Source organism: Hydra viridissima, unplaced genomic scaffold (assembly GCF_058129835.1).
Source record: "Hydra viridissima isolate aposymbiotic clone 2 unplaced genomic scaffold, HvirCarnegie_v1 scaffold_2, whole genome shotgun sequence".
NCBI lineage: Eukaryota > Metazoa > Cnidaria > Hydrozoa > Anthoathecata > Hydridae > Hydra > Hydra viridissima.
In genome coordinates, this window is record NW_028324301.1 from 12038615 (window position 1) to 12052577 (window position 13963).

The 13963-nt window shown below is 28.7% G+C and overlaps 1 protein-coding gene and 1 pseudogene across 2 annotated transcripts; one reads left to right on the top strand and one right to left on the bottom strand.

Moving 5' to 3' along the window:
* Nucleotides 1–8155: 8155 nt before the first annotated feature.
* On the top strand, nucleotides 8156–10330 carry LOC149891950 (uncharacterized). The gene has a single exon (XM_090080195.1). The coding sequence runs from the start codon at nucleotides 8661–8663 to the stop codon at nucleotides 10248–10250; it is 1590 nt and encodes a 529-aa protein (XP_089936321.1). The 5' UTR covers nucleotides 8156–8660; the 3' UTR covers nucleotides 10251–10330.
* Nucleotides 10331–10958: 628 nt separating this feature from the next.
* On the bottom strand, nucleotides 10959–13736 carry LOC145189204 (uncharacterized; annotated as a pseudogene). The gene is made up of 3 exons (XR_016449676.1): nucleotides 11954–13736; nucleotides 11378–11817; nucleotides 10959–11097 (listed from the first exon to the last, which is right to left on the bottom strand). The product of XR_016449676.1 is annotated as an uncharacterized LOC145189204 (transcript).
* Nucleotides 13737–13963: the final 227 nt, after the last annotated feature.

Sequence of the window (13963 nt, forward strand, 5' to 3'; positions counted from 1 at the left end):
TCCACAATTTAAAGTTGCGAAACCATAATTAATACCCTTTTAGAAAAACGCCTTCAAATTGAAAAAATTAAACCATCTGTAAAATTAAAAAGTATGCGGAGGTAAAATAATTTACCAATTATTTAACATTATTTGAGTGATTTACAACTGACGTAGGCCGTATCAGTGTAAGGCAGAACCATTTTACTCAACATTTCTTCGTTCAACACAATACGTTTTTAGTTAATGACACAAAATAATAACACTTCATTATGCCTTAAATTGACGAAAAAGTAAAGCTAAATTCTTGTTATATTTTTTATAACATGAACTTTAATTAATGTAAAGCGAACGTAAATTATACATGATTAATTTTTTGGTATCCCCTTAATACATTTTTCTTTAAAAAAGAAAATTGTCCTTAAAACACTAATGCACACAACTAAATAAATTTAATAAAAATATCTAACCATTCGACTAATTTTTGGCACCAATCTGACCATTTTTATATATGGCCTCTTTGTTTCAATAGTTTTTAGTAAACGGTAATTTGCTACCATTTACTTAAAGTTCCTTTCGTTCTTCGAAATTTAATTCTCTTTAATAATTTGACACTAATAAAGGACCTCCCTTCCCCGTTTTTTGCCTTAATGGTGGTGAGGAGTTATCTTTATTAAGAGTTATCAAGTTTTTGATGAAGACATTTTACCAGAATAATAAAAAGTAAAACAATGATTTACATGTATAAGAATTTTTTCTTTCCTCAAAAGTGTTGCAAATACAAACTAAGCTAATTAATTAGTTAAACACCTTATAAAATTTAAGTAACTCGATATTTGACAAATGCGCAAAACGAGAATTATCACACACCCCCGCCCCGTTTAAAAAGATCCCCTAAGTTACGTACAACAAATTATTAGGCATAAAATAGAGAAAATTAAAAAAAAAAAATTTAACTGCATATATTTATATCATTTTAACTGACAAAAGTTTACAATAAAAGGTAATTAGGTTTTTTTTTTTTTATTAAATCGTATAGATGCGTCAATCGAAAATCTTAATAAAAAAACAAAAAAAAAACATCACATAGTAACCTATTTTGACATGGCAGTCAATATAAACATCAAAAATGTAACTCATAAAATCTGCTTCGAAGTACAAATTTGATTATATATATATATATATATATATAAAAATCAAATTAAGATATAAATTGCATTTCTGGCATAATGTTGTCTTGGATTTTAGTAAATAAATAAAAGCAGTAAGTTCCAATAATGAAACTACCTATTATTCATTTTTAACATAAGTCACCAACATGAAGGTGTCTATTGTTAAAAATGAATATCAACACAAAACATCACAACAATAACACATAACAATAGAATATTTACACCCTTGATACTAAAATCAGCGAGAATAACAAACCAAATTAAAATATGAAAGGTAAATGTAGAAAACCAATTTAAAGTTAACTATATTTATCTTTTTACTAAACATATAAATACATAAAAGTAAGCATGGGAATTTCGGCCTTCGAAATCGACGAAATTAAACGAAATTCGTGTTTCAATTTCGTATCGAAATTTATATTGAATTTCGAAAGACGAAATTTTTAAACATTACAAATTCACGAATTTCGAAATTAAAACTTATGTTTAATTTCGTGTCAATTTCGTTACTTTCAATGACCCGAAATTATACGAAATTTTTTCGCGAAATTAAACAATCCAAAAAATCGAAATTTCGTTCTCAATTTCGATCCGAAATTGAAACACGAATTTCGTTTAATTTCGTCGATTTCGAAGGCCGAAATTCCCATGCTTACATAAAAGTATATTTGTTTTTATATCAATATTAGTTATTCAATTACTTAAAATTTTAGACATTAAAACACCCTAGATTTAAAGATCAAGGTTGCATACTCTCTCATACACATTGCGCTAAACATTAACAGACATTATGTGTTTCTAGAATAATTAAAAAAGGCTACACAACACAACCTAGCTCTGAAGCAGTAACACCGCCTGGCACTAAATGCTGCCAAGTCACACCTCTGCTAGAAGTACATCACTTGGCTGGCAAGGTTATCAATCTTGCACAACATAATGCCAAGTCACACCACTTTGAAAACATGGAAACAGCATAATTTAAACATATATACAACTATAAACAAATATGGTTTTATAGAACACATATAAACACATTTTATAACAATATTAAATGACAGATATATTTATCAAAAACTATATAAAAAAAAAAAAAAAAAATTAAAATAATAAAGTTATGCATACAAAATGTGCTTACAACCCACAAACAGTAAATTTTTGAAATGAAAATCTAAAGACTATAAATTAAGAACATTAGAAAATATAACATTATTTGTGTAACACTTTTCACCTACCATATCTTAAATGAGATGTTTATTAATTTTGAAAAACAAACTATTAAATGCTCTCGTTCTTGAACATGCAACATATTGTTGACCATGAGAAACATGGTTTTTTGAGATATACCCCAACTCTATCAAATGTTTGACCTTGACTTTTATTAATTGTCATTGAATAAGCCAATCTGACAAGAAACTCACGAAGTTTCAGAACAAAAGGTAAATTAGAACCTGATGGAGCCAACTGAATTCGAAGAACAAAAACCTGTTTACCACCAGAAACACCTGTCAAAACCTCTGCATCAATATAATTATTTTGAAGAGCACAAACTTTCATTCGAGTACTATTGCACAAACCAGCTTTGAGATCTAAATTTCTATGTAGCATAATTACACAACCAATTTTCAATTTTAAACAATAAGGTAGCATACCTGAAGGAGTTAAGCTGTTCAAAAACTCAACAGGAAAGTTATTTCTTTCATTAAGGTCATCAGTATCAATTTGATCAGCACTTAAATAAATTTTGACCTTACCCAGCAGACATTCAAGCACTTCTTCATTGATTGATAATGAATCAACATTGGTTAGTGTTAAAAATGACGCGTTTAGAATAATCATTTTGATCAGCATCTCCAAACATCTTTTCAACAACTGATTCATTTTCTCTAATAATTCACTGATTTGGTATTTCAATGCATCCTTTAGAAGGATCCTCCTCTTTGACAGGTATTGTTCCATTCCCAAGTTTTAGTAGCCATTGGGAAAATTCACCTTCCCCATCTTGTACTCTCATATTTTCAGTTAATGCAAACTTCTGTACCCATTGTCAATGCAAAGAACATTTTATACACAATTCTACTATTTCAGCTAGTTGTCCTCTTTTCACAATAGGCAGAATTTGCACCACCAAAAAGAATGATTTTTCCTTGGAACGTAAAGCTATTGTTGCAAATATCTTTTAACAATCTATCAATTGCATTTAATTGTTTACATGTTCATGTAAGACATTATACTGCTCGCTTTTTAGTTTGTTTTTGTTATTTCTGATGAAACCAAGGTGCTGGCCTTCAATTTTAACATACACATCAACAGCATATTGCTGAAACAGTTTTTTGCCATAAAAGGGCGAAGAAAAAAATGGAAAAAAATTATAAACTTTCAGTCTAACTGAAAGTTTATGATTTTTGAAAGTTTATAATTTTATAATACTGAGATAATGTAACATGATTTCTAACCAATATAGCACGTTCAGGGTTGTGAACCAAATGATTATGCCAACCAGCCCTCTGAAAAAATAGAGGATGAACCATAGGATCTAAGTTAGCAGACATACTTGATATAGTTTTAAAAGGATGACCTCTTGGGTAATTAACATCTTCCCTGGAAGCAGGTAGTGCACCATTTTCACCAACAAATACAAATGCAATTTCATTATGTGAAGGGAGATTATAGCGACTTATAGCGATTATAGCAATTTATGCTGGAACATCATGATTCCAAAATATTAAATATAGTAAACAGCACTAAAGACAAAAAATCAAATTGAGATAAAATAAATTGTATATATGGCAAAATAATTTGTATTGGCTTTTAGTAAATGACTAAAAGCAGTGATTTTTAATAAAATTACCTATTTAACATTTTTAATAATAAACACCAACATGAAGATAAGCCAAATGTCTATTAACTCAAAAGATAACAAAAAAACATCACAGCAACAACACACGCCATAAGTTAATATAATATGTATATAATATAACTGAAGCAAGATAACATTCATATATAACAAAATATAAGTAACAACATTACGCAAAATGTTATTAAAATACATTATTATGTATTTTTAGAATAATTTTTTATAATAAAGGCTTGAAAACAGCAAGAGCCAAAGCAGTAACAGTTTGACACTAAACACTATTGTGTAACCCTCTGTTAAAAGTATATCACTTGGCTGGCAAAGTTGACAAATCTTGCTCTCAGGTTTACCAAGTCACAGCACTTTGAAAACACGGAAACAACATAATAATAACACATGTATCAACTATAAACACAATAAATGTGTTTAAATAAGTATATAAGGTTAAATATATACCTTATATACATATATAAACGCATTTTTAAAACAATTACATAACACATATTAACACATACACAAACAATAAAAAAACACTTTACATTGTTATAAAAACACATTGATAAAACAGCTATAAGGCACTTATTACAACATACACATACATATCAAAAGAGCATATATGCAAACAATAAACGTGTGCAAATAAAAATTTTAAAAATGACAAGAGAAAATTTAAAAAGAATTGAAGTAAACAAAATATAGGCGCTACTCGACTTTCTCCCCCCCCCCCCCCCCTAATTTTATGATTGATTCTGATAGAGAATTTTATGCTGATTCATAAAAATATAAAAAAATAGACCTGAGAATCAACAGAAAGTGCTCTAATTCGAAGTCAAAGTTGTAAAAAATCCCACTAAAAACCCTATTATTCGCCATTTTGAAAATAATAAGTTAATGAACTTATAGCTGACAAAAGCAATACATTAATAGCATGGTTTTTACATTAAAAAAGTCGTTAAAGTATGTTTATCTTGCGCAATTTTTTGTGGCAATGAAAATAGCCGTTTTTTGATTATTAGAGAATAGACTATTTTGCAAGTAATATACTTTTGTAATAAATTTTAAAAGAGAATTCAACAGTTTTTTTTGCCTAAAAGAAGAACTTTTGAAACTCAGTTCATAGTTGTTCTATCACATGTAAAATTTAGAACATGTAACCTTCAAACCGTTTTTTTAATAAAAAAAACCAGCGTACAATACAATAATAATTATTTATCAATTTTTCTACATTCTCAAATTCTACGTTCAGACTTTATTTGAAATCTTTTATTAATTTCATTTCCTTACAACACTTTCGTTACCATACTTTAAAATAATAATGGTAAGGCTTATGGAAACCAGGTCTGTTTATTGTGCAATGTAACGGTAATTAATTTTCGTTAAAAATGAAAGCGTTTTGAAAAAAAAAGGCGAATATTAGGGTTTTTAATGGGATTTTTTACAACTTTGACTTCGAGTTAGAGCACTTTCCGTTGATTTTCAGGTCTATGTTTTTATATTTTTATGAATCAGCATAAAATTCTCTATCAGAATCAATCATAAAATTAGGGGGGGGGGGGGGGAGAAAATCGAGTAGCGCCAAAAATACATACTTCCAAACAATACTCTATTCCTTCCTTTTTTTTTTTTTTTTTCTCTTAAGAACTGTAATCCTCATTACAAAATTTAACCTTTACTTACAATAACATGTGACATGCCATGTCAGTGTTGGCACAAAATTTTAATTTATTTTTCTAAATTTTCTAAAAAAGAACAAAAATAGTTAATAGCATCACAGAAATTTCAAAGTAGTAATAACCCTTTTATGGAAATAGCATAAGTATAACTTTTAATAACATCCATACCCATATTTTCCTTCAAAAAAATAAAATAATAAAAATAAAACTGCTAAAAGAAAAACTAAAACAAACAAAATATAAACGATTTAAAAAATTAAAATCCTTTCTACTTTAAATCCTTTCTACTTTATCTAGGTATGTGCGTATCTGCGATTTACGGCACCGATTTTAAAGTTAAAATCTGTGACCATTTTTTCACCCCGTGCTCGAGGTAGGTGTCGTAAGGATGGATTTTTCTCGTCTTTTTTTTAGAATTTTATATTGACTTAGATAATATTTTAAAAGTAGAGTGTTGTAAGTTTATTGCAATCTGTCTTTTTTTTGCAGTTACTAACGTTTTTAGTGATTTCATTGCTATTGAAACTTCATTCCTGTTCTGGAAGTGAATTGACATTGAAGGGATGATGGGTCTTTTTTCTAACTTTTGAATCAATTTTATATATCTATTTTCTATGTACCTGCCAAATTTTATTAAAAAATAATGACACGCTCATATTCTATTTTTGCACGCAGTAAAGGTACCAAATATTCTTCTGTTGGAGAGGTTGGGGGGGGGGGATTCAAGATTATGAACCTTTTGTATATTTGACTTTTTTTATTCATTAAAAAATTGTTTTTTTAGAAAAATGAAACTTTATTCAAAATATTGGTGATTTTTTTAAAGTATTCAAAACATGATTTACACACAAAAACACAAAAAAAACACCATATTCTGTTATTAGTTGAATAAAAATATAACCGAGGCAAAGTAATGCGCTAAAAACTAAACAATGAAGTTCTATTATAAAACCACCGTAAGCCGAACGCTAATTTTTTAAGTTGGTTGCAGTTTTCTTAAGCATTCCTTGTAATGAATTTTTGTCACTTAAGTGGGCATAACTTTTAGTATAATCATTAGTTTTTTATGAAATTTTCACCATCGTTATACTGATTTAAAGCTCTTTACAATGATGTAAAATAATTAAAAAGCTGAGTAGTTTAAAAATTTTGCACACATACCTACTTTATCTAATAAAAATTTAAATCTTTTCTACTTTATGTAATAAAAATGTATATATAGCTATCTCATATACTTACTTCAATTATAATATGATCTTAACGATGATTATTTATCTTAATATGATTCTTTATATAATATATCTAAACTAATAATTAAATTCTAAAAGGAAAAAAGTTTTAACTTGCTTAAAAGATCTTTCTCCTATGACCGCGTGTATTTATAAAACGCTCTTTCAAAGCCTAGTTACTAATTCAAAGCCTAGTAACTAATGACGAAACGACGTTAAGCATTGAACATTAAACATTAAGCATTTCTGTAGGAATTATATTATAGAAGAAGAAGAAGATAAAAAGATAAAATAAAATATTAAATGAGACCGAAAAGTTTAGTTTTCTAACTTTGAAGAGTACTGAATATGATATTCTCAGAGAGATTGACTTTAACCAATTGATTCAAGACTTTGCAAAGATGAAGTCTCGTAAAGTGCCGGGCTTGTAATTATAATTTCAATTCATCTGTTTCCCTTCTCCAGATATCTTCGACTTTGCGTGTTAATTGTGTTTAACTATTTGCTTGTTTATTAGTAATATATAAATATTTCATCAATCTGTTGTGCATGTACTGTTCCTAACATAATCACATTATTATGAATAAGAGTGCTACCTTTTTGTGTTTTTAAGGTAGAGTGTTTTATTTAACTATACGGTTCAACTATGTTAATTAAAGATGCTTAAGAAATGCACATCACTATTATTAAAAATATATAGAGTTCTCTTTTTCGTGTTTTTAAGGTAGAGTGGGCCTCCTCAAAAAATATGCCCAAGGCCTCCACATATTTAAATACGGCCCTGATGATAGTGACGATAAAATGAAACCGATGTAAAGCTAACAAATGTTTTTTCAACGAGGAGCTAACTATAAAACATTTTTCAACTATTTTGTAAAAAATTAGTTTATAATTATAAAACTGAAAGTAATTTTCCTGGTCGTCACAGTTGCTACACTTAAAACGAGGTAATTAAAAAAACTGACGAGCGAAAACATTTTTGATGAAAATGTTGAACTGTGAATTGCTTCCTCTAAAGCCTCGCAACGCCTCGCTAGCATGAAAAACTATTTAACGTTATCCATGTTGCATTGGTCGTTTTGACGATAATTAACCCTTTAAATTTCACGGAAAATCTGGAACATAAATTTAAGGTGGTCCACCCCAATTCAAAACGTACTTTTTACATTTTTTTGAGTTTTTTTTTTTGAGTGATTTTTTTTAATTTCAGTTATTGTAGAACATAATTAGAGCATTTTTTCTAGTTGAATTAGTATATTAGTAGGTCTAATTGATCTCTTTAATAGGATAGATATATTTTATTTACCTAACAACGCCCATAGCAACCATTTTTCAAAGAGTATTATAAAATTAGCATCTCAAGAATCAATAAATACATAACAAAAATAAAACTGTTTAGTCTTACATGAGTTTTTGATAACTTTGGCTATATTTTAAAAGCCTATCGCGATGTGCATTTACTGTAAAGTGATATATAAAGTGACAACAGCAGTACAGACATTTAAAGTTTAATTTTAAATAGAAGTAAAAATTGTAAGTTCTTCACAAAAATGCCAAGATCTACTAAATATGTTAAAAAAAGAGTATTTCGAGGTAACCAACATGTTAGGAATCAGAGCATACATAGTTTTGAAAACAAAAAAGGAAGTGCAAGTGAAAAAAAGTTGCAACAAAATGTTGACTTAACGATGTAGAAAATGAGCTTGATGAGGATAATTACAATATTATAATAAACTTTAAAGTTTTAAAAACAATGTTTAATAATTGTATATGTAAAGATTGTTGTTCAAATGATGGAAAGCTGTTACTAAAAAACAATTTACAAAACAAAAATGGGTTCTCATACGAGTTACAGTTATCATGTGATACATGTGAATATATATCAAAATATGATACATCTCTTCAAGGTTATAAAAAAATCTTAACCTCTCCAGGAAAACCTGTTGCAGCTGTAAATTTTAATGCCATTGTAGCTTTTAGAGAACTTGGCAAAGGTTATGAATCTTTGCGTACTTTTGCAGCATTGATGAATATGCCACCTCCTATGACGCCAAAAAACTTTAACTATTTGACTAACAAATTATACAAAGCATATGAGACTGTTGCTATTCAAAGTACTACTAGAGCTGCATTCCAGACCAGAATGAATCTTTGTGTTGATCATAATGAACCTATAAATTGTCAGGTATCTGTTGATGGTACCTGGCAAAAGCGTGGACATCAATCACTAAATGGTATTGTAACCATAATTTCAAAAGAGAATGGAAAGTGCTTAGATGCCATTGTTCTTTCAAAAAAATGCAGAGGTTGTTTGTACTGGAAAACAAAAACCCTTAATCCTGGATATCTTCATTGGAGTTTAAATCATGTATGTGATGCTAATCATGAAAAATTATCTGGAGCAATGGAATCATGTGGGGCGGTGATATTATTTTCTCGATCGATAATGAAGAATAATTTAAGGTACACTTCATATATTGGGGATGGTGATACCTCTTCATTTACTGATGTTGTTTCCTCAAAACCCTATGGCAATATAAGTATTGAGAAACTAGAATGTGTTGGTCACATTCAAAAACGAATGGGAACTCGTCTTCGTAACTTGCGCCAAAGTCAAAAAGGGAAAAAACTTATTGATATTAAACTTGGTCAAATTAGTCTAAGTGGCAAAGGTAACCTCACAGACAAAGCAATAAATTTGTTTCAAAACTATTATGGCATGGCCATACGACAAAATGTTGACAATCTCTACAATATGCAGAAATCCGTATGGGCTGTGCTTTTTCATAACTCTGACATTGAGGATGAAAACGTCCGCCATCAATTTTGCCCAAGGACAAAAACAAGCTGGTGCTTGTGGCAGTCTGATAAACTAACTAACTTATCTAAATATCAAAAGAAATTGAGCCTTCCATTAGCTATTCACAAAGTTTTAATTCCTATATTTAAAGATCTATCTAATCAAGATTTACTAAAAAAGTGTCTTCATGGTCAAACACAGAATAATAATGAAAGCTTGAATAGTGTTATATGGAAAAGATGCCCAAAAGATATATATGTTAGTAAAAGGTCTTTAGAACTATCTTTAAATTCAGCTATTATTTCGTTTAATGATGGTTTTCAAGGAGTTTTAGAAGTGTTTAAAATTTTAGGTGTTAACACTGGGAGGTTTATGATTGATGCTTCTAAATTACATGATGCATTACGTATATCAAAAGGAAATTATAAATCCACCAATAAATGCAAAGTTAGAAGGCAAAAATTAAGAGGAATTAAAAAAGGGTTCTTAGATAAAGAAGCAGAAGAAGAACCTGTATCATTTTATGAATCTGGAGCTTTTTAAATAAGATTTTATTTTTGTTTTGTGATTTTCTCCACATTAGCTTTTTAGCGAATCAAATAAAGTTAAAAAAAGATATCTCCTGATTGGCTTATTCTTTTTCTTTGAAATTTTCCCAGTTTGTTTAAAATATATTGGAAGAGGACTGGTAGCAGAATATTTATTTTTGCTTTTTTTTAAGTTTGTGTTTTTGTCATCAAACAGTGAGACCTTCATGATAAAACAAGGAACCATTATGGCAATGCCTATAACTTTTGAAATATTCCAGTTAAATAGATAAAACTGCTAGGGTACCTGAGTAAACATGTTAGTAGCTGAAATACCAAAGGGCATTAAAAAGGGTCATTTACTTCCTGAGAAATCTTTTTTTTAAAAAACACACCAAAACAGGGAAAATGTTGAATAAATGAGGCAAATTGTAAGATTTTTTTTTTTTTTTTAATACTCTTTGTTAGTAAAAAACAACATAAATAGACTAAATTGAAAAATATAAAGTCAATATTAAAGAAATTCATTTGAATTGGGGTGGACCACCTTAAAGTTTAGAAAAACTTTATGAACCTTCTTAAGCTAAAATGGAACCTTCTAAAGCCAAAATGGTAAGTAAACAAATAAAAGTTGGCGCATAATTTGTTAATTCATTTTTTCAAATCACCATAGAAAAGTAACCATAATTGCTGATAACTTTTTTTTTGCATTAGAGAAACAACATTTCTTTTACATGAAAGGAAAACATGTCTACAATTAATATCACTTACAAGTTGATTACATTTTTTTTTTTTTTTTTTTTTTTTTGTTACGCCAGTCAATCTGTAGCCATTCGAATGGATATTTTCATTGATGCTACCATCTGCGAAAAAGAAAAAATATCAGTATCATAAAGCATAAATGTTAAATAAATTATACACACACACACACACACACAATTTATTTAACATTTAATTTCAATATATCAGACCTTCCAACCTTTTTTTTTTAAAACCTTGAGATTCATTAAAAAAAACCTTGAGATTTACACAAAAACCTTGGGAAGCGTAAAATTAAAAAAAAAAAGGGTTTTTTTTCAAACAAGAAAAATTAAAATAGAATGAAAAGTTACATTTTATAAATAAATAATATTTATTCATTACGTTTAGCATTGTACATTTTAGTTGCTTTTTTTTGATGTTTTTAACAGCTGTTCAGATGGTTTCCATTGAAAACACGGTATAGTAGCCTCGGGAAACATTGTTTTCATAGCTAAAATACTTGATAATGTCCTATCCAACTTTAATGCTGATCTCTCAAGACATTTGTTTTTTTTTACAATACTAAACAATCGTTCTAACTCAGCGTTACTGTGGGGAATAATGAGAACAATTTCAGCTAATTTTGGTAGCAGTTTAAAACGTTTAACTAAAGTGTTGGGAATAACCATTTTTGAAATATGGTACCATAAAACGTCAATTCTGTAGTGAAACAAAGGTTCACCTCCAATATCATCAAAAATATTTTCAGGTATCTTAGCTTCCTCAAAAACATCATCAAAATCATTGTTCTTTAAAATTTGATAATCGCTAAACTCCTCATACAAAATTCATCAGGTTTGATACCATTCATCAAGTGTGGGAACCGGTCATAAAAATACTGAACTTGCTCCCACTTTGAGTTTTCACGGTCTAAAACATCCACCCAACCAGAATTAACACTTAAATCGTCATTAAGAGGAAATTTGTGCTTAATATATTTAAGAGACGACTTAAAAAAATAGTGAGCAGCATCATGAAATTCTTTATATTGTTTTTGTGAAATTCTTTATATTGTTTTTGTGAAATATCTCCTGTTTCAAAGAGTTGCCTGAGTTTTTGTTTTGTTAGAACTCCAAGATAAATATCTTGAATATCAATATAATTTTTTGAATCTTCTAAGTCTATTTCTAAAACCGATGAAATGTTTTTCAGTTTGTTTGGTAGAATAATGCGCTTAGCCAGCTTTTTGCCTAGACTTTCCATTGCTGATTTTAGACAATAAATTGTTGGCTCTTCTCGCTGCAATAGTAGATTGAAATGTAAAAACAAAGGTAATGCTGAAGTTAGAAAAAGCATTGCTGGTTCCAAAATTAGATTATGAAATTTGTCATATAAACGCTTAAACCTTTCATCAGCAAAACTTTCACTTGAAAAATAAGCTTTCAGGCTTGTATACTTGACAATAGCTCTTGAAATACATTTCTCTAAAGATAGCCATCTAACTGATAGATGCTTTAGAATGCCTTGATATTCTTGATTACAAAATTCAAATTACTCTCTCAATTTGCCTTTTCGTTTTGCACTCTTATCAAACCAATAGTACAAGTCAATCATAACATTTTCGACATTTAATGCAATATAATCACAAAAAACATCATGTGCTTTACTAGCAGCTAAGTGTGCAAGATGACAAGGGCAGCCACCAATAAAGATATTATTATTTTTTTCTAAAAATCTTGATGCAACTGAATTTCTTTTTCCAATCATAGAGTTTGTATTATCAACACTTAAACTTATGCAATTTTCCCAAGGAATTTCATATACTTCAAATTTTTTTTCTATAGAAGAAAAGATAACAGCAGCCTTTGCACAATCAACTCCAGATGTTAAGCACATATCAAAGAAATGACATGTTATTGTTTTTGAGCGGTTAGCATCAAATATTTTGATACATATAGGATTCATCTTATCAATGCCAGAGTCATTCGATCCATCTGTGCCTAAGGAATATGGATGAACTTTACAATGTTCCACAATGTAATTTCGACAATGTGGAGCAAATGATTCGTTTATAATAGCCATTGTTTTAGTTCGACTTGCTGCATACCTCTTGGCAATTTTACTGTCTGGAAAAACCTCTTTAAAAAGAGATGTAAGATGATCGGAAGTGGCTAAAGAAATGTTGTGCTGAACCAAAAAATTTGTTACCATGACCTCAGCATTGATTACTTGATTATCTAATGTTGTGTCAGTTTTTAAAAAGTTATTTAAAGAAGTTTGCTTTTTTAATGCAATTACATTTGCTTTGTGACTGTTTTTTTTTTTTGCAATGATCAGATACATCTTTAACTCCTTGATGATGACAAGTTAGTTTTTTAACACACGGAACACAGTAAAATTGGTAAATATTACCTTTAACAGCCCTAACAGGGTAATCTTGGCACCATGTTGAGTTAAATTTGCATTTATATGTTTGTTTTGACGCCATTTTTAAAAATTCGGATTTGATTTATAATATAAAAAAACTCATGTTTAAAGCTATTTATAAGTCGGAGCCGGTTTTATGATCTGTTTTGTTCACTTAATATTAATTAGTTTTTGATGTAATCACAATCTTTTTCAGAATATATATTGTTATTATTTTAAGCTAAAATATTAAGAGTAAATTGAAAAAAAAAGTTCTTCGGAAAATTTTTAAAATTTACCGTGAGAATTTTGGATCAACCGTGAGACCGTGAGGTTCGTTATAAAACCGTGAGTCTCACGGTAAAACCGTGAGAGTTGGAAGGTCTGATATATATATATATATATATATATATATATATATATATATATATATATATATATATATATATATATATATATATTGAAATATATATATATATATATATATATATATATATATGTGTATATATATATATATATATATATATATATATATTTCAATATATATATATATATATATATATATATATATATATATATATG